This window comes from Hyalella azteca, unplaced genomic scaffold (assembly GCF_000764305.2).
Source record: "Hyalella azteca isolate HAZT.00-mixed unplaced genomic scaffold, Hazt_2.0.2 contig3653, whole genome shotgun sequence".
Taxonomy (NCBI): domain Eukaryota; kingdom Metazoa; phylum Arthropoda; class Malacostraca; order Amphipoda; family Hyalellidae; genus Hyalella; species Hyalella azteca.
Genome location: NW_025933895.1, coordinates 326700 through 354421, shown reverse-complemented (window position 1 = coordinate 354421; position 27722 = coordinate 326700). Strand labels below are relative to the sequence as shown.

General features: G+C 36.0%; 1 protein-coding gene across 3 annotated transcripts; it reads right to left on the bottom strand.

The window, feature by feature from the left end:
- Positions 1–557: 557 nt before the first annotated feature.
- Positions 558–27242, bottom strand: LOC108681864 (uncharacterized protein PB18E9.04c). 3 transcript variants are annotated; one of them, XM_018170938.2, is made up of 9 exons: positions 27165–27242; positions 21957–22067; positions 21487–21615; positions 10510–10963; positions 9313–9407; positions 8455–8643; positions 7543–8111; positions 7312–7386; positions 558–2159 (listed from the first exon to the last, which is right to left on the bottom strand). In XM_018170938.2, the coding sequence occupies exons 1-9, from the start codon at positions 27183–27185 to the stop codon at positions 1427–1429; spliced, it is 2376 nt and encodes a 791-aa protein (XP_018026427.1). In that variant the 5' UTR covers positions 27186–27242; the 3' UTR covers positions 558–1426. The 3 variants fall into 3 exon arrangements, with proteins under 3 accessions (XP_018026427.1, XP_047735678.1, XP_047735679.1); XM_047879722.1 differs by having other exon boundaries at positions 21487–21612; XM_047879723.1 differs by having other exon boundaries at positions 2017–2159; positions 7550–8111.
- Positions 27243–27722: the final 480 nt, after the last annotated feature.

Sequence of the window (27722 nt, the reverse complement as noted above, 5' to 3'; positions counted from 1 at the left end):
CGGACAGACAGACGGACATGAAGAGCTCAATAGCGCATTTTTTCCACAAATGAGAAAATGCGCTAAAAATACCACGCGGCACGTTTGCTGATATTTCCGCGTGCCTGCGATAAATTGAATTCACGAGTTGAATTTATTAATTCAATTACGGTAAATTATTGAATTTATTAATTATTTATTTTATAAAGCTGTGATGGCGGACGGTGATTACTTTACCAATAGTTGCGGCATTAAACCAGCGGTAAATTCAACTCGTGATGCAACGCTCGGATCCTAACTTCAACTTGAGATCAGCAGAAGTGGTAACAAACATGGTTTGCTTCTGTAGCTCTTAATTAACACTGTGCACTAGCGTGGCCTGGGACTGCAACGTTTACAACTCCAACAAAGAAACTAACTAACATTTAAAAATATTGGACTCGCTGCCTTGAACTAGTTTTAGTCGACAGCATCCATTGAGTTATTAATTAATTAATTTATAATTAATTTGAAGCAGCATTCTTCGATCGATCACCAGCAATAACGTCTTTTGCTGAGCAGGTTAATACTAACAAAAATTCATATAAGCGAGTAACTTTTATTAACCATAAAACGAATTCCTCATTTGTTTTCAAAAACATACGAAGTTCTGTCCTATTGATAGTTAACTAAGATTCCTTTTTTAATGCTAGGCATACTTAATGACATTTCCATAAGGATTGACTAGCTCCAGTAAACTAATTATAATCGACTTATCTAACAACTTAAGTAGTTTAGTCCTTTCTTACTTTAGTACTAGTACTTTAGTACTTATCTTTTTAGAACTTAGTACTAAACTAACTTCCTTTAGTTAGTTTAGTTCTTATACTCATAAAAACTACTTACATAATGTAAGTAAGTCCTTATATAATTTTTTTGAAAAACAGCTAAGTGAATGAGAAGCACTCAAAGATTGACAGCAATATGACATAGCTGCTGCGTGGCGCCGGATTATTTAGACAAAATGTGTACATAAGCAAACAATGATTATTACCCATAAAACTAATTACTCATATACTCAACGGAAACCAAAAAGTCCTTTCTTATTGATACGTATTTGCCAGGATACTAGAGGCATATGGGGATTGGCAGGTAGGATACTACAGGAGTGGGTCGATCGGCAACAAGGATACTAGAGGAGTTGGGGATTGACTGCGTGGATCAGAAAACAAAACCAATCGTTTTCCATTAAAAAAATACAGAGTCCTGTACAAAAATTAGTTTCATAATTTCCTTTCGTAATACAAAGGTTAATTAACAACGTTGCGTTAGAAATATTGTGCGCCCCTGTAGGAATGCTAACGTATCACTCGTTCCTTTGTTTCAGTTCTCTCCGTAATTCTCAGTTTGGTTTCTTACATTATGATTCTTGTCTAACAGGTCCAACTTCTGAGCTTTGTTTCGGACATTATTCTCGCCGAGTATTCGCAGGCCGCCATGTGGCCGACACTAACTTACTTTCATTCCTAAGCAGAGCCAAGTCTTCCTCTCTCACACAGTCCGCTGTCCGAAAAGGCAAATTGGGCACCCGCGTTAGTAAAATCAGCTTTTCTTGGGATTGGGCGACAGCAGAAAAGCGAGCAATTAGAGCAAGATTTTTTATTTGGTGACCTCTTCTGAAGTGTTTCGTCATATAGGTCGACACAAAGGGAACCTCGCAAAGAGGGCACAAAGCAACGTATCTTTTAAGGTTTGATTCACGGGGCCTTAGGCCTTTAGCACTCGATTGATTTTCAAAAAACGGTTCATCAACAAGCTCACATAAGTCCTTCCTGCTGTCTCTGTTTGATGAGGCTTTTTTGACTGAAAGTTCTCTTGTGAGATCAACGTACGTTCTCAGTTGCCCCGTGAGGGCCGTGATAGCCGTCTGGTCAATGGCCATCACTTCGGTCAGTATATTTCTAAGCTCTGCATGTATCTCCTCTGGGGTTAAGATAGGCGTGTGCTCAGCAGACTTATCAAGCTCCTCGAAGTCCTTGCCAAGCTTGGTTAGCTGCTCGGCACAGACCACCGTCAACTCGTGATGCTCTTGGTAGTGCTGCTGAATTTGGCGAGTCAGGATGCTGCAGGATGGAACGAGGCATACCGTTGCCTGCTGTCGATTTTGAGCAAGTTTTTCAGGGCTGCAATGACGAGCAGGCCTGAAATAGTGCAAGGAAATAATATCAGCAATGAGGTAATATTTTGAATAATTATCTTTCAACAGAAGTGTTGGTGTAATATGGTATTAAGTTCTGAACGGCAACCAAAGCTGAGCCGTCTAAGTTCGGCATGTGCTGCTATTGAACGTTCCCTCACCATTTTTTTCAAAACTTTCTCGTTCATTTTATTAACGTCAGATGTCGTATTTTCAAAACAAGTTCCAAAACTATTTTTGGAGGGCTAATGAAAAGTAAGTGTGAAATAAATTATGTAGTAAATTAGAAATGAATGACTTATACACCAATGTAAAGAGAAGGACTCGAAATAAATAACAAATTTATAAAGGTTCTTATGTCCACGTTGTGCTGCACGGCAAACATTTAAACGGTAGCCAAACTCGTCCTACACACGATAAAGCTTTTCTGCTGTTACCGAGAGTACCGCAGCAGTGATACGGTTCTTCAGATTTACCCGCCTTTACCAGAGTTGCTGGTAAAGGCGGGACAAAAACCGTTTCCTAGACGTAACCCTATAAGAAATAGTCCTATGGGGTGAGATCAGGTGATCTCGGTGGCTTCAGATCAACCAGAGTTGCTGGTAGAGGTGGCACGTAAACAGCTTCCTTGCCGTTACCCCATGAGAAATGGTCACATGGAGTGAGAACAGGTAATCTCGGTGGCCATAAGTGTAGAGCCCAATCGTCCTCTCATATGAGTCTTACCCAACGCTCAGGAAGTGACTGCTTCAAAAAGTTTGAACCAACTGATATACCAGGCTGGGTTTTTTAGAAATAGATGTCTACATTGTCCATTTGTATCTTACATTTTATCTCAATACTTCATTACTACCCACAAAATCTTTGCAGTTGCTTTTATTACAAATTACAAATTTATGAAGCATAAAAATTTTACAATAAAAATGTATGAAGATTTGATTAAGATAATTATTTGCCAATTATTTAACTTCGTTTCAATGCATGTTAATGCCCTAGGAAACAGTTAAGATAAGTCACTTAGAAGAGTTTAAGTGCTGATAGTCGTCTGAATTGCAAGTGCAGACAACTCAAATGATTCTGACGAATTCATACTGGGACAAAATCAAGCAGGGATATTGAAAGCAATCCATTGATTTGCAAGCCTCTAAACTTAACCAATGAAGCGAGTATTGATCATCAAGAATATTTCAAGTTTTGATTCGTATATATTTTACTGTTGCCATGCTTTTTCTATGGGATATGCTCTAATTTTAAAATGTTGGTGTGCTGTCGGGAGATAGTTGTATTTCCTAGCACGCTTCCTGAACTAAACCTATTCAGCAAAATAGTGAATTCTGTAATTTTCTGAGTTCTCAATTGAATGGAAAATTTTGCACTGTTGCATTAAATTTTGTAATTTGGTTTATTTTACCCTCATTTTTCAGATATTTCAGTACTTATATTATCAGTCTGCTTATATCGCAAGTTCACAAGGAATTTAAAAGCAAAGAAAACACCAAGAATATTCACCATATCGATATTGAAAACGTTTAGGAGTCCAGCTCCATCATCAGTTCGAAAAACTAAAAATGAATCAAATCAAATTATTGATCAAATAAAATCAGGTTATTGATCAAATCAAATTTGATTTTATTCATTTTTAGTTTCTCGAACTGATGATGGAGCTGGACTCCGAAACGTTTTCAATATCGATGTGGTGAATTTGCTTGGTGTTTTCCTTTTGAATTCCTTCCGATAAATCAGCTGCAGAGATCCCAGTGCAAGTGGTGATTGCTAGGTATATCTTTACAAGCAAGTATTGCAACACTAAACTTTCAAGCAACATCATTGCCCTTGAATGGAATCCTGAGAATTTATTAAAACTTGAAACTAGTTGAAATTTTTGAGCACTAGCCTTCCTGGGCATCTGGTGCTTTGATCAGAGCATGAGAACTATTTATTAGAGCTTGTCAAAAAAACTCGTCTTGGACAGGCAGGTCACTAGGTCTTTAGCTGGGAATTCTATGCAGTTTTGTTTCAGTGGTTGTCTCGGTCGCAGTAGTAGAAGGTATTCTAGTACAAGAGGAGTAGTAATCCATATTTGGTTAAAGGAGGGGCAGTGCGGCAACTGGAAGGGGTTCAACGAACCTTCACTTCCAGGATCAGAGGGATGAAGGAGTTGAACTACTGGGAGAGGTTCGAGCGTATGGGTCTGTACCCAGCAGGCATCTGATGTTGAAACAACGTAGATTATTGGTTGATTTCAGGTTGAAATGTTGAGCAACCAAAATTAAACGTCATATCAACGTCGAAATCTGACCAACACTAGAAGGGGCGTAAAACAACCTTATTTCAACGTTGAAATAACGTCGATATTGGAACGTTGAATTGTTAGTTATTTTTAAACGTTGAATCAATGTTGATTTCAGGTTGAATTGCTGAACAACCCAAACTAAATGTCCAATCAACGTCAAAATCTGACCAAAATCAGAACGGATGTAAAACAACCTTATTTCAACGTTGAAATAACGTCGATATTGGCACGTTAAATGTTTATTTATTTTTAAACGTTGAATCAATGTTGATTTCAGGATGAAATGCCGAACAACCAAAATTAAACGTCCGATCATCGTCGAAATCTTACGAAAAATAGAACGGACGTAAAACAACCTTATTTCAACGTTGAAAAATTGTCGATATCGGTAAGTTGAATGTTTAGCTATTTACCAGCATGGAACTAATGGGAAAACATATATATTAGTGTACGATTAATGACCAGAGAATGCATTTTAATTTTCAAGGAGTCGAACAATTCTTTAGCTTTTTCTATTGCTCATGCACACGAGCTACCGTGGTCAAGGTTGCTAAGGCGTCGCGCGGTCGCCAGCGATCCCGGGTTCAAACCCTGCTACGGACGAAAAACAGGTTGGTTCTTCAACGTTGATTAAATCAGAGAATCTGACGTTGCAGCAATGTCGTAATAGCAACACTGATTCAATGTTGCCTTAAAATGTCAGTACAACGTTTTATGAGAGACGTTGCTTCAATTTTCATTCTAAACCTATTTTCACCGCGATATCAACGTCGTAATAGGTGGTTGTTTCAACGTTGATTCAACCAGAGAACTCAACGTTGCAGCAACGTCGTAGTAGCAACATTGATTCAACGTTGCATTGTAACGTCAGTACGGCGTTTCATGAAAGATGTTGCTTCAATTTTCATTCTAAACCTCATTTCACCCCGATCTTAATGTCGTAATAGGTAGTTGATACAACGTTGATTCAACCACCGAATGCCTGCTGGGTACCCACTGCAGAGGAGACGGGAGAGGTGTTATTCTGTACGCATGGAAAATGATAACCGGAATGACACCATCTTCGAAAGCGAGACCTTCACGATTGAGACATACCACAGCGAGAGAAGGGGGAGACTGTGCAAATTCCCCCCACTATGTAACAGATCAGCAATCAGATTTCAATTCCTGTGGGAAGGATCCCTTTCCGTGACAGGGCTGCGGCAGTTTAACGTCCTACCAAAAGATCTAAGAGAGGGTGAGTTCACACTGGAGACCTTCAAGAGACGACTGGACTTCTTCCTGGGCACAATCCCTGATCGACCGCCCCTGCACCACTGCCAGCGGCGAGAAGCGAGCAACAGCATCGTGCATCAGATGGCCCATATGAGGGCGGATGCACGATAGTCAGTGGCAGCGATCCATCGTGGCCTGGGACTGCTACGTCCGAAACAAATACTAAGGATAATAAGGAGGGGCAGCGGGCTGGCAGTTGCCCAGTGAAAATGTGCGAGTGGGCGTGTCGGGTTGCTCCGAGGCGCAGTCGGGTTAGTGGTATACTTGTATGAGCGTTTGATGGACAGATATGAAGATATGCCAGGATCGAGTGCCTTTGTAGGTAAAAAGCCTGGCAAAAGAATTTTCTCACTGATGCTGACATTGTGCTTGATAATGCGTTGCAATGAGCTGTTTCAGTTCTTGGCCTGAAAGGGTTGTCGATACAGAGTGCAGAAGTAAAGGGCTGCTTGGGGTATCTTGTCTGCAAATTTGTTTCCTTTTAAGCGCTTGTGAGATAGACCCAGTGCTAGAATAAATTTGTTTGATGTAGCAGCTAGAAGGTGGGCAATTTTGAGGACTAGGTATAGTGAGATTTGGTGTGAGTGTGCTGTAGTGCTCTTAAGAAGCTAAGGGGTCTCAGAATAGTATATATAGGCCTTCCTTGTTTTCCAGTAATTTGAGTGGCCTGAAAATGGTAGAGAGCTCAGCAGAGAAGATAGAGTAGTTTTTGCAGAGACGTGCCCTGAGTTTAACGGAATTAGACCATGCTCCAGTAGCTGTCTGCTCGGTGTTCTTGGATCCATCACAGAAGATGGGTGTGCGTGTAAAGTACAGGAGCAGAAAGCGTGTATAGTAGGCTTGCCATGCATTTGGAAAAAGTTCTTACTTCTTGGACGTGTGAAGTTAAATGTATAAGTTAAATGTCGAGAAGTTTCAGGGTGCCAGTCAGCACCCCATTGTGAGCAGCAACACTGTGAGGAGGCGGAGTGCACGTTGTCATCTTTCTTTTAGTTCATAGATGTGTTGGCGGTAGGCGAGTCGGCGGTCCGTGGTTATTCTAAGAAAACGGTGAGTGTCCCCTAATTCAGATGCTTGATTTGCAAGGACTAAAGTTGGTATTTGTGGTGATCTCTTGTTGAAAAAGAGCGTTTCTTTGAAATTTGGTGCTGACAGCTTCAAGTTCCATGTATTTGTGAATGCTGTTACGTTGTTGAGGGCATTGGTACATAGTGCTACATAGGTGTTGGTGCTCCAAAGTGCTAAGTCACCAGCTAAGAGTGAGTATTTGATGCCAAATGATGATAAAATTGCAAATAAATTGAGAGGTCGCAATATGGTCTTCATTTGAGGCTATTAGTCTGTTTACACATTAGAATGCATTGAATTTCAATATAATCATTGTCATGTTATTTAATTAATAAACAGTAAGAAATGTAAAATTTGGGCAAATGTTACCCCATCTGACGGGATTCTATTTTTCTTTTCATTTTTTCTCTGAAATTCAACACGATCACCCGCATTAATACAAGTTATTAGAGTAAAGTTCAGTAAAGTTTACTTTTTGGATGTAAGCGTTAATTTTTGAGGCTTTACCATCATCTCTAACCTTGCCTCACAGGGAACGCAATCAGCTCCCTCCTCCATGCGAGAACGCTTTGGCGAAGGTCCATTGGAGTTTGGTCTGCAACAGAAGAACATATTTTCGCACAGTTTTGACAAACGTGTTTTTCATAACTATTGCGGTAAATAATCATTTAACTCTCACAGAAAGAAAGATGATCATCTATTTCATAAACAATTGATACGCAAATCATTCCCGAAAATTTATGCTATTCACCTCTTACGTGCAAGGTTCAAGAGCTTTCGAGTCTTCATTTGTAGAACCAGTTTCTTGAGCCCGTAGGTTAAATGCGATCCTAAATTTTGCTTGAAACACTTTAAATCATCTTCAAATTTCCGACCAAGAACTGCGGTAGTTTTTGTCGGGCTACTAAATCCAGGAAACTGGTGGAAACTGCGGACTTTGGAAGACCTGCATGTCTCTTCGCTGCACCGTTTAGAAGTTTTAGGAGCTGGCGAGAGCTCTTGCACCTCGACGCGGTTACATTGCATACTGGTCTTGACGGCAGCTGAGGAAGCTATTTGAAGTTCATCTGCACGCGAGGGCGCCCGTCCAAGATGCGGCCAGGCAGCCTGATTGTTCGCCGATGATATGATAGTTACATTACTTAAAGGAACTTCTTGCCACATTGCCTCGTTCAGCCCAACAGGAGGTTTTTTGCTGGATCCGGAGGAAAAAGTTGTCTCCATATCAGCCAGCACGTTCAGAGGGACAGAGTCTGCCTTGAATGTACTATGAGCAGATGTCTTCCCTACTCCCAGCACGTTCAGAGGGACATGATCTGACTAAGATGCAGAAGAAATAAAATGACCTTAAAACAAACTGAATAGAATTATTCTTTTAATCATCAAAATGTATAACTCTCGTAGTTTGTTGTTAAGAACTTCAGCAAGTTATTTATAAAAAAATTTGCCATCACTCGCACCATTTTGTTATTGACCTCTCCGTTACTCTAACAAACTAACAGCAAGAAGATCAATAAAACAACCATTTTTTATCATAATGTCATGTGAGTGATGTTCATATATTAAAAAAAACACACTCAGGACAAACTTTTAAAAATTTTCCACTCTACAATGAATCAATTCCTACATAAAACTCACTTATTAAAAAAAACTTAGTCCTTACCAAATTTTCAGGTTCAACGGCGATGATTGACGAGACTAGCTGAGCACCAGGGTTCGAATCTTGGGCTTCTGTCTTGCATGGTCTCCAACATTCGAGAGGTGGAGGTGGTGGTGGAAATGGAGATGAAGGGGGTGGAGGTGGTTGGGGAGATGGATGACAAGCAGAGCCAGAGTTGCAGGGCTCAGGTGCCTATAAAACAGTTGCGATCATTAATACCATTAACAACAACCGAAGATTATTATTCTGAAGGTAAGACCTTAAGATCGCCCCCAGGTAAAAAGTGCCCGGAGTTCATTTAGGGACACCAACCCAAGGCTATGCTGCAAGCACCACCTTTGACGGAGCCTACCAAGCGACACTAGGAAATGAGCCGCGTTGCTCAAGGCTCGAACCTACGGCTAGCTACTCACATCTCGGTGCCGCTACCACCGCGCTACAGTGACGCTAACCACTGCGCTACTGTGACGCTAACCACCGCGCTACAGTGACGCTACCACCGCGCTACAGTGACGCTAACCACTGCAATACAGCGACGATTTTATTGCTCGTGTCTTCCAAACGGTTCAAACTTCACTCATGTAACCAGCAACTAAAGATTATTATTCTAGAGCTGTTGTAAATATTGTATCACAAACCATGAATATCTGAAGGACTAGGATGCCTTTTGGTGCATTCAAACTTGAATTATTTGATGCATAAAATTCTTTCCATCTAAATAGACAATGAATTAACTGGAAACAAACAAACGCGATAACCTAAGCTCCACTCAAAGATAGGAGCCATCATGTTATGGCACCAAATTATCATAGCATTGATACTTATTATCATTGCACTGCACCACATTATTATTGCATGTACCTTATCATCATAAGAGAATGATTCATCCTTAACATCTATATCATCCATCTCATCGTCGATGACGTCCTCAGTATTGTTGTTCGCAGCGTTGCACTCTGGGGGTGGGATCAGAAGACGTCAATGAAAAATACAATGCAACCTTTGTGAAAATACAAAGTATGCCTACATCTTGCAACGTGCATCGTACCATGCATTTATCCAGTACAAATGCAATGTACAATGTATACATACATCATACAATGTACTCATGCAGTATAAATGTAATGTACTATTCTACAGTGAGCAAATCCTACAGTACAAATGCAACATACAATGATGTATAAATACATCATATAAAGTACTCATATAGTATTCAAATAATGCACACATTCAGAAAGCATACAATGTGTTCATTCATCGAGTAGATTAAATATTCCAAAATTAACTAACTCAGGCTGAAAATAATTGAGATCATAGGCAAAAAAACTTGGACAGGATATGCACGCAGAGGTAAAATATTCAGTGTTGTCTGGGCCATATCTCTATAATTTTTTCAAGTGCATGACTAGGATCCTAAAAATTAGTACCCTGGCAATCGAAGGATACTCTATCTTTCTTTTAAAGTAATTTTTTTTAAAACTTATGCTCAACTTTTAAATAAAAATGTTCTATTTTTGTTGAATAATGATTAGGCAAACAAAAAAATTAATTTTCAAATAAAAATGTACTACTTCAGATGAATAATGACTAGGTTCCCCCCAAAAAATTATTTTTCAAATAAATATTTTCTACTTCTATTGAATAATGACTAGCTACACAAAAAAAAAATTTTCAAATAATAATGTTCTACTTCTGTTGAATAATGACTAGGTTCACAAAAAAAGTATTCCTGGAAAGTTTAGGACTGTATTTTAACTTATGGTGTTCTAGAGTCTCCCTAAACATCACTTTATTGTGCGTGATCATAATTTGGCAAAATGAAAATTTCTAGAGGGTTAGACCCTAAACTAACTTTAATAATTTTATTTGGCTACCCTAATGCTACCCTAATGATAACAAGTCAGACATGCTCAAGTATTATAATACATATGATATATAAATTAACAATAAAAAGTAGTTATTATACAAATACTCTTGTAGTAATAATAAAGACTTATTGTACTTATAAAATTGCACCAATATAATCATACAGATATTAATTAGACTCATTATACTTGCCATGTGTTACTGGATCCTGAAGGGGCAATGTTGGTGATGCTGATGACATTATTTTTGAATGTGGTGAGTGAGATGGTGAGCAATGTGGTACAGAAGACGTTGATGAAAAGAAAGATACTGGTGGTTCTTGTCCATAAGCACGAGTAAATGAAGCAGGTTGAAGTGAAGTTGAGGGGTGTGATAACAGCAGAACTGGAGTTGAGGAGATTGATGAGGGCATGACGGAAGTTGAAAGGAGTGATGAGGGCTGAACTGAAGTTGAAGGATGTGATGAGGGCAGAACTGAAGTTGAAGAGTGTGATGAGGGTAAAACTGAAGTTGAAGGGTGTGATGAGGGCAGAACTGAAGTTGAAGGGCATGACGAGGGCTGAACTGAAGTTGAAGAACGTGACGAAGGCAAAACTGAAGTTGGAGGATGTGATGGTTGGCTGTCTCGTCCAGGTCTGTTGCAATTCTGAGGAGAAATATTTTTCATTTTTGAATAAAGAGTATGGATTTGTAAAGAAACATGATCATTGATCAATCTTTGTTTGAAAATCTTAGTATAGCATATGCACAAAAGGTATATCATTGAAGAGGAGATGCTGCTCCACCAAACTTCAAGCATTAAACTTAGACATTTTATTTTCCTATTTCATGTTCAATTATGTAGTATCACGGAGTATTTTCTTACTTCTGAGACATGCCACCTAATATCACTAGGCTTTCTCCTTCAGAAGGAGTGTTTTGATTCTACTTTGTTACTAATATGCATGGATTTTCTTCCATCTATATTTACATCAGACATAAATAATATATCCCTGTTATTGGCCTAAACAATAATGGTGTCTAGCATTGTCAAGTATAAAGGTTTCATTAGGCTTATCAAGCATCAGCATGGTCATGTTTAGACTTATGCTTAGCTGCACTTGATTGTACATCAATCCATGTACTGTCAAAGGGGGGGTAATAAGGGACGGTTTTGGGCGTTTTTTGTTAAAAACTTCTTACCATGAAACATTTCATAAACAAGTTTGGGCTCATTTTAAAGCTCTTTGCGGGGGCTACCGTATAGCGTTTCTGAAAAAAATTTCATATGCTATTTGTAAGGTGCTAGATGCAAATAAAAGCGTCCCTAATTACTCCTGGGAATGAGGAAATCCGGGACACTTGAAATAAAACCTAATTTTAAAACGTTTGAAGCATGCAGAGTGTACTCATCCATTACTAACAGTACTCTGAAGTCCTCCTCTTCCTATTTAAATGATGTAGATGTAGAATAAATGATATTTTCTTTTTTATTCATTTTTCCTTTATTGATATATTACCTTATCCATACATTACTATATTATTGATGTGATATTACCGTATCCATGAACATGCCACTGATCATTTACAACGACCTTGTCCACTGAAAGCTTTCATATCAGCAGCCTTACAACATTTCTTCTGTCTTTGTTAGGTTACAGGACGGCTTGTAATTTCACATCATTTTAATTGGGTCAAGTAAATACACTATAACAAAAAAGATCCTAAAAACATTCCTGAAACAGAAAGGAAGATTTTAATGAAAAACATCATATTCTTGGAGAAATAAATCATAGTTTTGGTCAATTACTTTTCATTCTATGTTACCCAGTGCGCAATTCTATCTAATCAAAAGGTTTTGTTGTTAATTGACTTTTTTTGTTAACTGGAGCCATTGCTAATTGAGGTACTACTGGAAATGGGTTTTTAGAGTTGTCCCTTATTAAGTTATTACCCTGGAGGGGGGGTGTTGCTTATTACCCCGTCCTGCGGAAATGGCCACCATTTTTTTGAAATGAGATAAGCAAATTCCATCAATCACGTTTTTAAGCCAACACCAGTGTGCAACTTTTATGTAAGTACAATTTTTCAATACTAAGAATATTTTTTTTATCTACAGACCTTAGCAGAGGTTATTTTTTTAAATCTCACTTCGCACACAGGGATTTGCTAGAGGTAATAAATGTATGGTTTCTTAACTTGCTTTATGCTATATAAATAGTAAAAATGTTGAACTGTACATCACTATTTTTAGTTTTGCAATACTTCAATTAGTTCAGCTGCTACAACATTTCTACGAAATGTCAGAGGACTGTCCTGATTTACCCCACCCTTCCCATATTACACCATTTGATGTTATCCATTGCGTGAATCCCATTTCACCTTGAAGTAATTGTCAACCTATACCTGCCTGCCAAACTACTCTGGTTCTTCTGTTACTCCTGTTTGCTGGCCTGTTTGGTTCATGACTTTCCCGTCCTGAGTACCATAACCTTCCTAACCTAAACTCATTGAAGACTGCAGTGCTTCTGCTCAAATATTGTATCAAATTCGACATTGCATTAATCGATTACATAACTGAACCATCTGCTCATCAGGCCAACTCATTAGCATTTATAGACCCTTTCCATGGGCTGTTAGTATTTAGCCTAGATAATTGGACAGTATTAGGTGCATTTGCTTCATGTCAACTTAGGGGATCAGAGCTGTGTCCTGACTTTCTGTGACAGAAGTAACCTGTAACAGAAGTAAGTCCTGTAACCAGGCTAGAATTCTACGTAGTATAATGCGTGAAAATTCTGTACTTTTTGGGTGAATACACATCCCTTTATAGCTGTGATGTCATTCACTCCAGACTATGATTAATTGATGGGATTGTGATGTCATCCTCTCCAGACTGTGTTTGGTTGTAGGAATATGATGTTATCCTCTCAAGACGGTGATTGCTTATGGGAATGTGTTGTTATTCTTTCCAGACTGCGATTGGTTGGTGGGATTGTGATGTCATTCTTTCCAGACTGTGCTTGGTTGGTGGGATTGTGGTGTCATCCTCTCCAGCCTGTGATTGGTTGTGGGAATGTGATGTTATCCCCTCGAGACTGTAATTGGTTCTGGGAATGCAATGTCATCTGCTCAAGACTGTGATTGGTTGTGCCTAAATACGGTATGTGTACTGGTTAATTTAATACCCCTCTAAAATTCCACACTGACTGTAACCTACTATTTTGATTAGATAATACAAATGTTGCTAGGATTATTAAAGTTAGGTTAGTATTAGATGGTATTCGTTGCTAGTGCCATTTTTAGTGATAGTTGGTTAGCAACAAATAACATCTAGCGTTAGATGTATTTGTTGCTAGTGCCATTTTAGTGCATTGCCATTTTTGCAGACCTAATTCGAGCTAATGATATAAAAATGATGCAGGTACCTGTTTTTTTCTTGTTAAGAGTCGTGTAAAGTGTTCTGTTAGAACAAAATTTTGTTAGTTGTGTTAGAACAAATAATCTGTTCATAACTTGTTAGAAAAGTACCTTTGGTATTTAATGAAAAATCTCTACTGAATGAAAGGTAATATGACCGAGTAGGATAGAAGCCTTACCATCTATAATTGGTGTGAACAATTGGGATAAATAATTTAATTTATAAACTCAATTCATGAGTCCTATCCTATTCATGGTGTCTTATTTTATTAGTTTCCTATAGGAGTTACTAAATATCCTGCCATTTCCTGGTGTCCATGAGACTTCTGGTCCTCCGAGTATTGAGGCACCTGGTATATCTTGTGGTCTGTAACCATTTTAGGCAATCCTACAGCCAGATGGGCAAGTAATCTGGGGTGAGTGACTGTGCATGACCGCAGAGTCTGTAAGAATTGATGTAGCTACATGGTCTTCGGGCTGTGCATTAGGAGTGACTCATGGGCCTGGCAAAGTATCCCACTGCTGTGCCACTCTACTTCCTGGAAATAAAGTAAATAATTACTGCTTTTCTTTTTACAGAATTCTCCCCTCATCTCTGTGTCCACCAAAACCATGTTTTGCTACTTATATGACTATGTTTATCAATCCTTGTATGTCATAGGCTAGGATGTGCTTTTCAAAACAGCAGGTTGGGCAACAGCTGCACCAAGTGGTTCGATTAATTTCTCAATTCGAATACCAAATATTCATGACCAGAACTCTTCCCCTAGGGTGGCCTGGATTATCCAGTAAAGGATATGTTTTGTTGCCTGGAGGTAATCCTGCAGCTACTGTCATTGTTAAGATTTATAGTTCTAAATATACTGGTGTGTTGTATTAACCCGTTTTTCATTGTCCCAAATTCAAGCTAATCATCTCGAGTGGGGTAGCATATTAGGGTCAGTGGACTAACATCCACATAGCTTCTGTGGAACCCCAGTTGATCAAACCACTACATTGTACATCTTCTTGAGCAAAAGCAATGAATGCTCTAGCTTGACAATACAGGAACATTGTAACTTAAACATCTTATTGAGGCAGTGACTTGTACCATGGAATCAAGTGAAATAGAATTATTTAATGTGATTGTCATCAGAACATTTTTACAATATAGAAATTTTCAATTAATTTTTCAAATTATCAATGAATTTACATTCTACTTTGACCAAGGCTGCTGCCATTGACAGTGAGCTCTCCTGCCAGACTGGATTTGGGCTTATAAATGCTTTTCTATTAAAATATTTTGTTGGTTGCATAGCAATTAGGACTTGAGTATGAAAAACTTTCATATTAAAATACTTTGTTTAAGGTAGTGCTTATAAATACTTACCTAGCAAAAATTTTGTTTGCCATGTAGTCATTAGAACTTATAAATGCTTTCTATTAAAAAATTTGTGAGTTGCATGGCAATTAGATTTATAAATGCTTTTGAATTCAAATATTTTTTTGGTTGCATATCTGTTACAGCTTATAATTATCGTCTCCTTAAAATATTAAATAAATCTTGAAGAAGAGAGCTTCTATGGATTCATTGAAATCTGATCAATTGGCCCAGAATTTTATTATATGAAAATATTCATTCAATTAGCGAGAAAAATAATATAATAAACAAGAACATATAAGTATTGTTTGAAATTTAGTGAGCATATAGAGAATAGTCCAACATTTTACAAAGAATTGGAAATTTCATTTGGTAATCAACTCTGAGTACTCTATGTTTATCTGTACCTGTTCTTTCAATTGCATATCATTAGTTATTGATATTTTTATAAGGCATTCCACAAACCTTCAATCACATGTTAAGAGGTTTTCTTAAAATTTAATGAGTATAGTTTGGACCCACAACAAGAAAATAATTGAAGTCTAGCTTACACTAAATATATTAATTTTTTTTAATTCCTTTTATTTCATAAATTTACTCCCCAGTTACAAGGGGGTGGGTGATGCAGGAGTGTGAGGGTGGGGGTAAGTCACCACATGATGTGCAGGATGAAATACAAAATTTAGATATATTTTGTATAAGAGGTAATGAATTCTATGATTATTTATTTAAATTTATTTTCAGGCCAAACACATTTTTTGGAAAATATAATATAGCTAAATGAACATTAAGTTATTTGAGGCTTTTTAAAACTTTGGAGTACCTGAAACCCTATAAATTTGGCCCAATAATGCTACTGCTATGAAGGATTAATCAGAGATGAAAAACTTACTGATGATATTTTAGTTAGCCCTTACAGCCTACCCACTCACACACTCGTTGACATGGGCCATTAACTGTTCAGATCTGCTAATATCAGGGATCACAAAAGAGGTTATGTGCTATCACTCTTACTACCAGAGAGTGACAGTTCCCTTGACCCACTGAGAGAAGTAATGCTCCCTCAGTTTCGAGTTACAATTGAGTTATGTTGGATATTGACATTCATATTGGATATTCCTAATTTGTATTGTCAGTGCTTTCCCTCTCATACACTCTTCGAGTTTGCAGTAGTATATTATATCATGTTTCAGTGTTGATGATTCCAATTGCAAATCTCCTATCAGCAGTCACCTTATACTGACACTACTGCCTAGTGTTTGGTAAGTAGTTTCCAATATTTTCCAATATATACCAAAATACCTCTTTAAAATACTGCCCATGTATTCCTTGATGAAGATTTTAATGCAGAGGTTATGCTATACTGTTATAGATGAGAAATATATTCATCAGTTATCCTATTTTAAAGTTATTGCGAAGATATGTTCTGAAGTAAGCATTGTTGTTGTATTTAATACTAGTTGTATTTTGGGTTGATCATGTAAATATTCTACCAAAGCATCTTCATGTGCCTTCCCAAGTGACCTGTTCCCTGGTTTTCCAGCTATTTGGTTAGGTTTTTAAGTTACGGTTCCCAGTTGGGCTACTTGCTGCTTCAGTTGTAATAAGATCTCAGTTAGGTTTAAAGTTTTTAGTCTCATAATAATTAAATATTGTACATGAGTAAAAATGAAGTTGAATATATATAAAAACATATGACAGACAAGGATGGCCATAAGGGGAGTTGTGGGGACATCATTTATTCATCCCCATGGATTTTAAAGAACCTTGAATAGCTTCCCTCTTTTAATTAATAAAGACAACCCATTACACTGTGGATCATACCCATGAAAGATGTTCATCATTTCTATTATAGGCTGTGGCAAAAGTGGTTTGATAGTCCCTGTGTCTTTGACTGTAGATTCTTTTAAAAAAAATTCATACTAGGAACTCATCATCCTGTGAACTCATCATGTGAACTTAGTATAATTCGAACTTATCATACCGTGATTGAAATTTGGAACACCTTAAATTCAAAAAGCCTGGCTGATTTGGCTTCTGTTTCCATACAAGCATATCAGAGTACAAGCAGAGGTGGGCAGTAGCGCACCTCATGTAGCGGCCGCTACATTTTCAGTAGCGGTAGCAGTAGCTGCACTACATTTAAGGCAATGTAGCGGTAGTGGTAGCGCCCGCTACATATTTAAGTAGCAATACGAGGTTTTGCCGCTACAGTGCTACCGCTACATTTATAGATAAAGCCTTTAGATTTTACTTAATAGTATTAAATACTATTTAAAAACCAGCATGATACATACATAACATAAATTACAGAATAAAACTGTATGAAAGATTTTGGTGTAATGTTGTCAACCTCAGCCTGTTACTAGTGTCAACATGTTAGTTGTTACTTGTTGCCACTTACAGGTATTTTTCACGTTTCAGTTTGCTTACAGTTATTTTTACATAGTTATTTTTATGTTTCACCTTCCCTACATGGATGTCTACTTTAATCTACCAATTTCAAAAATAAACCACATATATATACATATAAAACACTGATTTTTTATATGTATATGTGGATAATTTTTGAGATTGGTAGATTAAAGTAGACATCCATGTAGGGAAGGTAAAACATAATAATATACATTTAAAAATTACTTCTTAAATAAAACACTTCTAAAGAATCCAGTGTTTCCAATGTTACAGATGTACAATGAATTTATAATTTTATTCTCGAATATTAAAAAAATTAATTTTTCAATTTTTTAATACAAAATTTTTTTCCCAAATTATTTATTCTGTCAATTGATTCATGCATTGCCTCCAACTTCACACAAGTGTGCAAAATTTCATATCAATTGGACAGGTAAAAGTGTGTCAAATATCAATTATAAGATTTGTAGTTGATAAAATTATTTTTTCAGTTTTTTTTATATTGAAAAAAAATTTTATTCTTAAAATTATTTATTTTGTCATTTGATTCATGCATTGTCTCCAACTTTACGCAAGTGTGTGAAATTTCAGATCAATAGGATAAGTAGAAGTGTGTTAAATTTCAATTACAAGATTTGTAGCAGACAGACAAACAGACAAACAAGAAGTGAAGTTAAAGAGAAGCATTGTAAAAATAACTAACTTTTATTTACTGTATATAACCCATACTAGTTCGGTTAGATTAATTGCAATAAAGTTGCATTGATATGTTTTAAAAATGTTTTATTATTAATAAATGTTTATGAGTAAATCCCAATAGCAGAACAATAAATATTTAGAGATTTCCAATAATTTTGGCCATTGTAGCGGCTAATGTAGCGGCGCTACATTTTACTGTAGCGGTAGCGCTCGTTACAATCTAGTGGGTGTAGCGGTAGCGGTAGCGCCCGCTACATTTTGAGCATATAGCGGTAGCGCCGCTACATTTCAAAGTAGCGCTGCCCAGCTCTGAGTACAAGCTACTTGAATGCATTAAATTTTTTGCACTGAAATGCTATAAATTGCAGTGACTTGGACCATTTTGACATTTAAGAAAAGAAAACCCTACACTTAAAAAAGTTCTTGCCTCTGAAAAATTATGTTGATGGCTCTTGAAGTAGCATGAGTTAATCTACAAATGCAATAAAGATATATATATATATATATATATATAGTTATAGTTCCACTTTACCGGACTTTAATTAATTTTTTTTCTAAATTGCAAAAAATATATAAAAAAAACTTGACCTGGCTATATATATATATATATATATTATATATTTATTATGTGACTATTTGTACCTATCACAAAACCAAGCATTTTTGTTTTTGTCACCAAAAATTGTGCATAAGCATTCAGCTAGCAAACAAAAAAAAAACACACTGATGAAGGAGTAGGTGAGGAAAGAGATGCTTGCAAAGAAAAGTTAGCTCTTGGTAAAGAACTACATTGGGATATGCTTTTTGGCTTGGCATTGTCCATGTCTCCAGTCTCCACTCAGTGCCTCCTGGATGGATAAAGTTATGCATTCAAAGAATAAGTATGTACCATCAAACCGGGTAATAAGGGACAGTTTTGAGCGTTTTTTGTTAATAACTTCTTACCATGAAACATTCCATAAACAAGTTTGGGCTCATTTTAAAAGTCTTTGCAAGGGCTATTGTATGGCATCTCCAAAAAAATTCTATATGCTATTTGTAAGGTGCTAGACGCAATATAATAGGGTCCTGAATTAATCTGGAAATGGGGTAATAAGGGACACTTGAAAAAAAACTCAATTTTAAAACGTTTGAAGCATGCAGAGTGCACTCATCTATTACTAACAGTACTCTGAAGTCTTCCTCTTCCTTTGTAGATGATATAAATGCAGAATAAATGACATTTTCTGTGATTTTTACTTGGTTTTTCTTTATTGATATATTACCTTATCCATATATTACCATATTATTAATATGATATTACTGCATCCATGGACATGCCATTGAGCATTGACAACAACCTTGTCCACTTCAAGCTTCATATCAGCAGCCATGTAGCATTTCTTCTGTATCTGTAAGCTTACAGGATGGCTTGTAATTTTGCACAATTTTAATCGAGTCAAGTGATTTCACTATAACAAAAAATATTGTAAAAAACATAACTGAAGCATGAAGGAATATTTTAGTGACAACCATCATATTTTTTGGAGGAATAAATCATAGTTTAGGTTAATTACTTTTCACTCTTTGTTGCCCGGTGCTCACTTCTATCTATGACATTCAATGCACAATTTTGTGTGATGACTGATGCAGTAATTTTTTGTTAAGTGAATTTTTTTTCACTGAGCGAGGTAAATGTAATCAAAATTCTTTGTTGTTAATTGATTTTTTCAATAACTGGAGCCTTTGCTAACCAAGGTTCTACTGTAAATGCGACTTTAGGGGTGTCCCTTATTACCCCGTTTTGCAGAAATGGCCACCATTTTTTCTTGGAATGAGATATGCAAATTCTGTCAATTGCGTTTTAAAGCCAACACCAGTGTGCCACTTTTATGTAAGTAAAATTTTTCAATACAACAAATATTTTTTCTGCTACAGACCTTAGCAGAGGTACTTTTCCAAAATCTCACTTTTCACACTTTTTTCAGGGATTTTTTAGAGGTAATAAATGTATGATTTCTTAACTTGCTTTATGCAAGTTAAGCGTGCGCCATATATGGTGCACACTTGAAAAATTTAATTTTTTAGAAAAAGCTCTTTAAAATATCAGCCAGATCATAAACTTGTGAAAAATATGATGGATAATTGACAATAATGTTTTCAAAAACCTATATGAACGTCGTGCAATCGAATTATAAGAATTTTAGTAGTTGGAATGTAGCCTGAAATAATGAGTGGATACGAAAAAGAAAAAGTATTAAATAAAGGGGGTTATCCAGTTCCAATATGTTGAAAATCATTTTTTCGGTATAGGTATGGATTACAGCAGTAGAAAATCGAGTATTAGTCATTCGAAAGTTACCTAAGCTCAAACAGAAACAGAATGGCACTGTAAAAAGCAAGATAAACAGTGATACGGATTCCGAGTACTGGGCTAGCAATTGATAGTTACTTTTCTAGCTTTTAATCTCACTTTAGCACCAACTAACTTTTTTTTTTGCAATTATGTTAAAGCAAGACTCAGATCAGTATCTTGTCATGGCATGAAGTTCAGATCCTCAGCTTCAAATACTTTAGAGCTGGAACACCAACATCTAAAATTATTGTGATTTGGTTATATAAACATTTCTTCACGTGTCTGACCTATTACTAGTGAAAATACATTCAGTAATCTTCAACGACTTCAGCAATTCACATCGATTTTTACTGACTATAGAACTGATCATCAAGCACCCAGGCATTTGCTACAGTTTTACCAATAACTTGAACAGTTGTTGGTACCACTTCATGCTATGCTTAGAGCAGTTTTGTAAGAAATCATCTAAATGAATTATAAACTTCCCATTTAGCAGCATTTTACCCCAGAATGATTTGTAATTTGATTATTGCAGTCACAATCCGATTTCATTTGCACAGAAAATGTTTTTTTCAAGCGTTAGTACCCGTGTGATGCAAGTTTTTTATTGTAGTTGAATAATAAATACCGTGTACCTCATATGGCGCACGTTGCCTAGAAATATGAAAGTTTCCATCCCAGGCGACATGCACCAATAGAGGCTCACGGTTTTTATGTCAAAAGCTTGTAGAGCTCGCTCAGACAAGAGCAGCGCACTAGCCCTGATCTCACTGCCTTGTCTGTAACTCAAGTTATTCAAGTTTGAATGAGTCGCACCACAGGACAACAGGCTATTTTGTGAGTCGCAGTCAAAGTGTTAAAGTGTTCATGAGTTGAAATATATCCTTACAAATTGCAATGAATTTTTAGTATCAGTAAAGTTTACTTGAAGAATATGCCAAGTGTATTACAAAGAACTGACCAGTACAACAGAGCAGTGGCATAAGCGGAGTTCCCTCTTTGAAGGTTGGGTAGTTGTTGCATGTGGCAGGGGCACTTCTAGGCAGATCTCATTGTTGATTTTTGGAAATTTGCCTCGTTTCTGCCCCTTCTTGAGCAGTAAAAAGAAAATTGTGATCTAAGGAATGCAAATATATTTATACATAGATGCAGCTTTCAACATTATTTACTTTCATTGTATCATCATGGTCATTGGATTAGCATTGTAACCTGGTAAACCAGGAGTGTTTTTCTATTAAAGTATTGTTATTTGTAATATAAAAAATACTAAAAAATAGAGGTGAACTGAGAAGTAAGAATATGAGACATAGCAAAGTTGAATGTGAATTTAATACAGAAGCAAAATAGGCTTGATCAACTCTCTGGTTTGAGATAAAAGGCTTCATTTTTCACAATATATTCTCAACAAATATTTTAATGAAATACATATACCTTGTTTGATGCTGCTTGCTGTGTACGAGGAGCTCCGACATTGCTGCATCTCAATTTGTTGTGCCCTGGGCACCCGCATTGACTGCATTTTTGTTTCTTTCCACGTGCACCCTGAAACAAAATAAAAAATACAAGGCTTTACTAATGAGTTTTACCAAACCGATGGTGGGAAATTCAATAACTAAAAACTGCTGAATGCTACAGGAAGAATCAGCTGAACCAAGAACAAAGCCTTGCACAAAAAAATAAAGTTTGGGCAAAAAATATTTTCCTCACATGCAGTCACCAGTTTCTAGACAGTACACTTAGGAAACAATTATTATTATCATAATCATTAAAATATTATATTTATAATTATCATTTGGAGCATTTTTTTCAAGTACTGCTAATGAGTTTGATTTTGATAACATTTTTATAAGAAACTAGCTTCTATAGATTGCCAGTGTACAATTTTGAGGCAGGGAAACTCTTTGCAAAATGATTATTGGACAATTATTTATAATCATAAATTAAATTTTGTGCAAAGAGCATGGATATGAATAGCTTGCCTGAATTTTTAATAGCTTGCTCTACACCTTGATTGCATGAAATTAAACTTATATGATTTGCCTCATGACTTCTGAGACAATTAATTCCTGCAACTCTCAATAATTTTGGTAACTTTGATCCAAATGAAATTTATCAAAAAAAAAAAATAGAATTCAAGCCATGTTTCTAATTTTTGGTCAATCTTAAAAAGGTTTTCCACAAGAAAATATTTGTTTAATTTTTAAAAATAACTTATATATAAAATAACTTATATAAATAACTTGTATATATAAATATAAATAACTTATATAAGTTATATAATAACTTATATAAAATAACTTTTTTTATAAAATAACTTTTATAAAAATTTCCTTTTCATTTTCATATGTAGGTAATTCAACTATTATTGGTGGCTTTGGTCAACGAAATCCCTGGAATTTTTCCCAGAATCCTACAATCAATATCATGAAAAGAAACAATTGGATAAAACTTTATGCATATACAGAAAATGTCTCTAGTTTGGGTGGGTGAAACACTACCTAGTTCTCTAAATTTGGTGGGTTATAAAAATTCAGCATGGATGTAAAAAATTAACTGGGTGCATGGCACCTGAATCCTGTAAGCTTTAACCCATACCTATACGTTTTTGGAACTGATTTTTCAATAAAGATATTAACAAATTATTTTAATAGTTATTGTTCATTGCAAAAGCAAATCAAGCAACTTGACTATCATTGCTCAGATTATTTTGTTGGTTTTACCAAACAGTTACAAACTTTTTCCCCAAGCAGTTACATAAACACATGTGCACAGTATTTATGTACAGAGTGGGGCAGATAATCTTGCTAATTTGAATTAGCCTTCCTGAAGTGTGATTTGCTACAATAACTTCAAGGAGGGGCTTAATCAAGAGTGCAAAATGTTAAGATTTGTTTGTATGATGAGCTGCATTAATTTCTTTTCTTTTCTTCTTTGCAGTAGTCATGGAATGGACGAACACTTCCACTTGGAATGTTCGCACATGGAATGGTTTACACTTCCATGTTTCACCTTGTGACCATGTATCATGACAGACTCAAGAACCTGAACCATCTCATGAATAACATTTGTGAAGCCATCACCAACATTCCTATTAAGATGCTGGAATAAGCAACACCAATTTCTGAACACGAGTGACACAATGTATTGACTAATACTCCGTACTCATCATTTGCATGATATCATCTTTAAAACAGGCAAATTGTGAAATTTATTTGGTCTTGATTATGTTATAACAAAAATTTTTTAGAGTATATTCAATACTTTAGTTACAAGTTTCAAATGAGCATGCTTCTCTGCCCCACCCTGAATATACCATCAAACAGGGTAATAAGGGATGGTTTTGAGCGTTTTTTGTTAATAACTTCTTTCCATGAAACATTTCATTAAAGAGTTTGAAATCATTTTGAAGGTCATAGCTGGAGCTATTGTATGGCACCTCCAAAAAAATTCCATATGCTATTCTTATGGTAGTTGCCAGATGCAAAATAAAAACCACCCAAATTACCCTTGGGCACAGGGTAATGAGGGACACTTGAAATAAAACTTAATTTTAAATGTTTGAAGCATTCAGAATATACTCGTGCCTTACTAACAGAGTAACAGTACCGGTACTCTGAAATCCTCCTCTTCCTTTGTAGTAGATGTAGAATAAATGACATTTTCTATGATTTTTTCTAACTTTCCCTTTATTGATATGATATTACCGTCAACCTGGGCTACTCAGGACGGACGGGGTAACTCAGGACAGTCTACCGACACGGCGTAAAACTGTTTTAGTAGCAAAACTAATTGGAATATTGCAAAGCTAAATATAGTGGCATAAACATCAACATTTTTCCTATCTATGTAGTATAAAGGAAGTTTAAAAATACTACCTTTACTAGATTTGAAAAATTCCTGAAAAAAATGGTGAAAAACGATATTTTGAAAAGTTACTTCTGCTAGAGTTTGTAGTAAAAAAATATTTGCCGTATTAAAAAATTTTGCTTAGAAAAAAGTGGCAGACAAGTGTCAGCATGAAAACTTTATTTGTGGAATTTACATACCTCAATCCCAAAAAAATGGCTGCCATTTCTGCACAGTGGGGCTACTCGAGACACCCCCGGGGCTATTCGGGACACCCCCAAAAATGCATTTACAGTGAACCTCAGTTAGCAAAGGCTCCAGTTAAGAAAAAAAATTAATTAAAAACAAAGAATATTGATTATATATACCTCGCTTAGCAAAAAAAATTTCACTTATCAAAAAATTAGTGCAACATCAGTCATCACAAAATTGTGCATAGAATGTCATATATAGAATTGTGCACCAGGCATCATAGAATGAAAAGTAATTGACCTAAACTATGATTTATTTCTCCAAAACATATGATGGTTGTCACTTAAACATTCCTTTCTGTTTCAGGTATGTTTTTCACAATATTTTTTTATAGTAAATTCACTTTACCCAATTAAAATGGCGTGAAATTACAAGCCGTCCTGTAAGCTTACGATACAGAAAAATGCTATAAGGCTGCTGATATGAAGCTTGCAGTGAACAAGGTTGTTGTAAATGTTCAATGGCATGTTGGTGGATACGGTAATATTGCATCAATAATATGGTAATTAATGTATATGGTAATATCATATCAATAAAGGAAAAACAAGTAAAAATCACAGAAAATGTCATTTTTTCTACCTCTACATCATCTACAATGAAAGTAGAGGACTTCAGAGTACTGTTAGTAATGGATGAGTACACTCTGCATGCTTCAAATGTTTTAAAATGAAGTTTTATCCCAAGTGTCCCGAGTAGCCCCGTTCAACGGGGCTACTCGGGATACCTTTTTTTGCTTCTGGCACCTTACAAATAGCATATGGAATTTTTTTGGATATGCCATGTGATAGCCCTTGCAAAGAGCTTTGAAATGAGCCTAAACTTGTTTATGGAATGTTTCATGGTAAGAAGTTATGAATGAAAAACATTCTAAATCGTCCCAAGTAGCCCCGGTTGATGGTACCTTATCCATGCATTAACGTATTATTGATGTGATATTACCGTATCCATGGACATGCCATTGGGCATTGACAATGACCTTGTCCACTGCAAGCTTCATATCGGCAGCCGTATAGCATTTCTTCTGTATCTTGAGCTGACAGAAGGGCTTGTAATTTTGCACCATTTCAATTGAGTCAAGTGAATTCTCTATAACAAAAATAAAGATAGTAAAAATCATGCCAGAAACAGAAAGGAATATTCAAGTGACAACCATAATATTTTTTAGAGAATAAAATCATAGTTTATGTTAATTACTTTTCATTCTATGTTGCCTGGTGCACAATTATTTCCATGACATTCTATGCACAATTTTATGATGACTGATGATGCATTAATTTTTCATTAAGTGAATGTTTTTTGCTATGTGACATACCTATATATAATGAATTCTTTGTTATTAATTGATTTCTTTTTAACTGGAGCTTTTGCTAACCAAGGTTCTACTGTACTGTTTTTAGGGGTGTCCCTTATTACCCTGGGAGCTGTTCCATATTGCCCCATCATGTGGAAATGGCCACCATTTTTTTTATTCCATATTGCCCCATCATGCAGAAATGGCCACCATTTTTTTTAATGAGCTATGCAAATCCCCTCAATCACATTTTTAAGCCAACACCTATGCACAACTTTGATGTTAGTAAATTTTTTTAATATGGCAAATATTTTTTTGCTACAAATCTTAGCAGAAATACTTTTTCCAAAATCTCACTTTTCACAATTTCTTCAGGGATTTTTTAGAGGTAGTAAATGTATGATTTCTTAACTTCTTTATTCTACATAAATAGGAAATATATTAAACTTTGTCCCAATATTTTTAGTTTTTTAATATTTCAAATAGTTTAGCAGCTACAACATTTCTGCGAAATGTTGGATTACAGTATTGTCGCTTATTATCCCGCCCGTCCCTTATTACCCTGTTTGAAAGTATACACATAGCTTGAGTCACAACAATGTCTGAACAAAAATGACTGTCAATCATACAGCTGTTGAGGACACATACATTATCATGGTACAAAGTGGCTAACAAGACACTTCATAGTTGTATTTCTTTTTTAATTACCTACCTTAACTGCTTCCAGATTCAATTTAGAAACTTACTAATGATAATGCTAATGATAATGTAATCATGATACTTGAATGACACATTGAACATGAAGCCATTAAAATTTTCATATAATAATTTAAATAAAAACAGCATTATTTTCCATAAATGTGGGTGTGTTGGAGAACACAAAAAATTGAAATTACTTAAGAACATAATTAACAATTTATCAACTGAGAACTGTGAGTGGCTAGCATTGATGGAAATCCAAATATAAACAAAAATTTGTTGTCAGAAGCAGTCGCTCCATCCCTAAGATGACAATAAAGGGTGGTTTTATATGAAAAAAGGTTTAAAAATATAACTCAGTACTCATGCAGTGAGTGACAAAGAGCGCATTTTCTCATAGACAAAAACGTGAAGTCATGGACACAGACGGACAGATGGACATGACGAGTACAATAGCGCCTTTTTCCATAAATGAGAAAATGTGCTAAAAATAGTTCATGACTTTGCATGCTCCACCTTGCATCAAGTTTTGACAAGCAGAAAAGACTTACCCAATGAACAGGTTTCTTCATATTAAATTAGGATTTAAAAGTAGTCCTTTTGTCTGTATGGGATATTCATGTCAACACATCTGTTATAAGAGAATTAAAAGATTAGACATAGTAAAAAGTAGGAATGACATGATTTTGTGTACTACCTATACTGAATCTTGAGTAATATTGATGTGCACATTATAGAAGATAAAATTCAAATTTAACCATTGGCTAGTCATATTTAAACTGCTTGCTGTGATGGCCAGGACAGTACCTGCTTTACCTTGTTGTACTTTGCTAGGCAATGGAAGATGCAGTAACAAATAGACATCAAGGATAATATTATGGGCTGGAAATAGACTATTTCTTTATATATTTATTATATTTATATACCTATAGATTTGTTATGGATTTTTCATTCAAATGAAAATCAAAACAGAATGTAGACAAGGGGCCAGTCCTCTCTTCCATAAGGCTGCTGGCTGCAATCCCAGTTATTGATTATTCCACCTAACTCCATCAGACAGTACAAGATTTCCTACAAAAAATGTCTCCTAAAAATTGTTGTTTTTATCT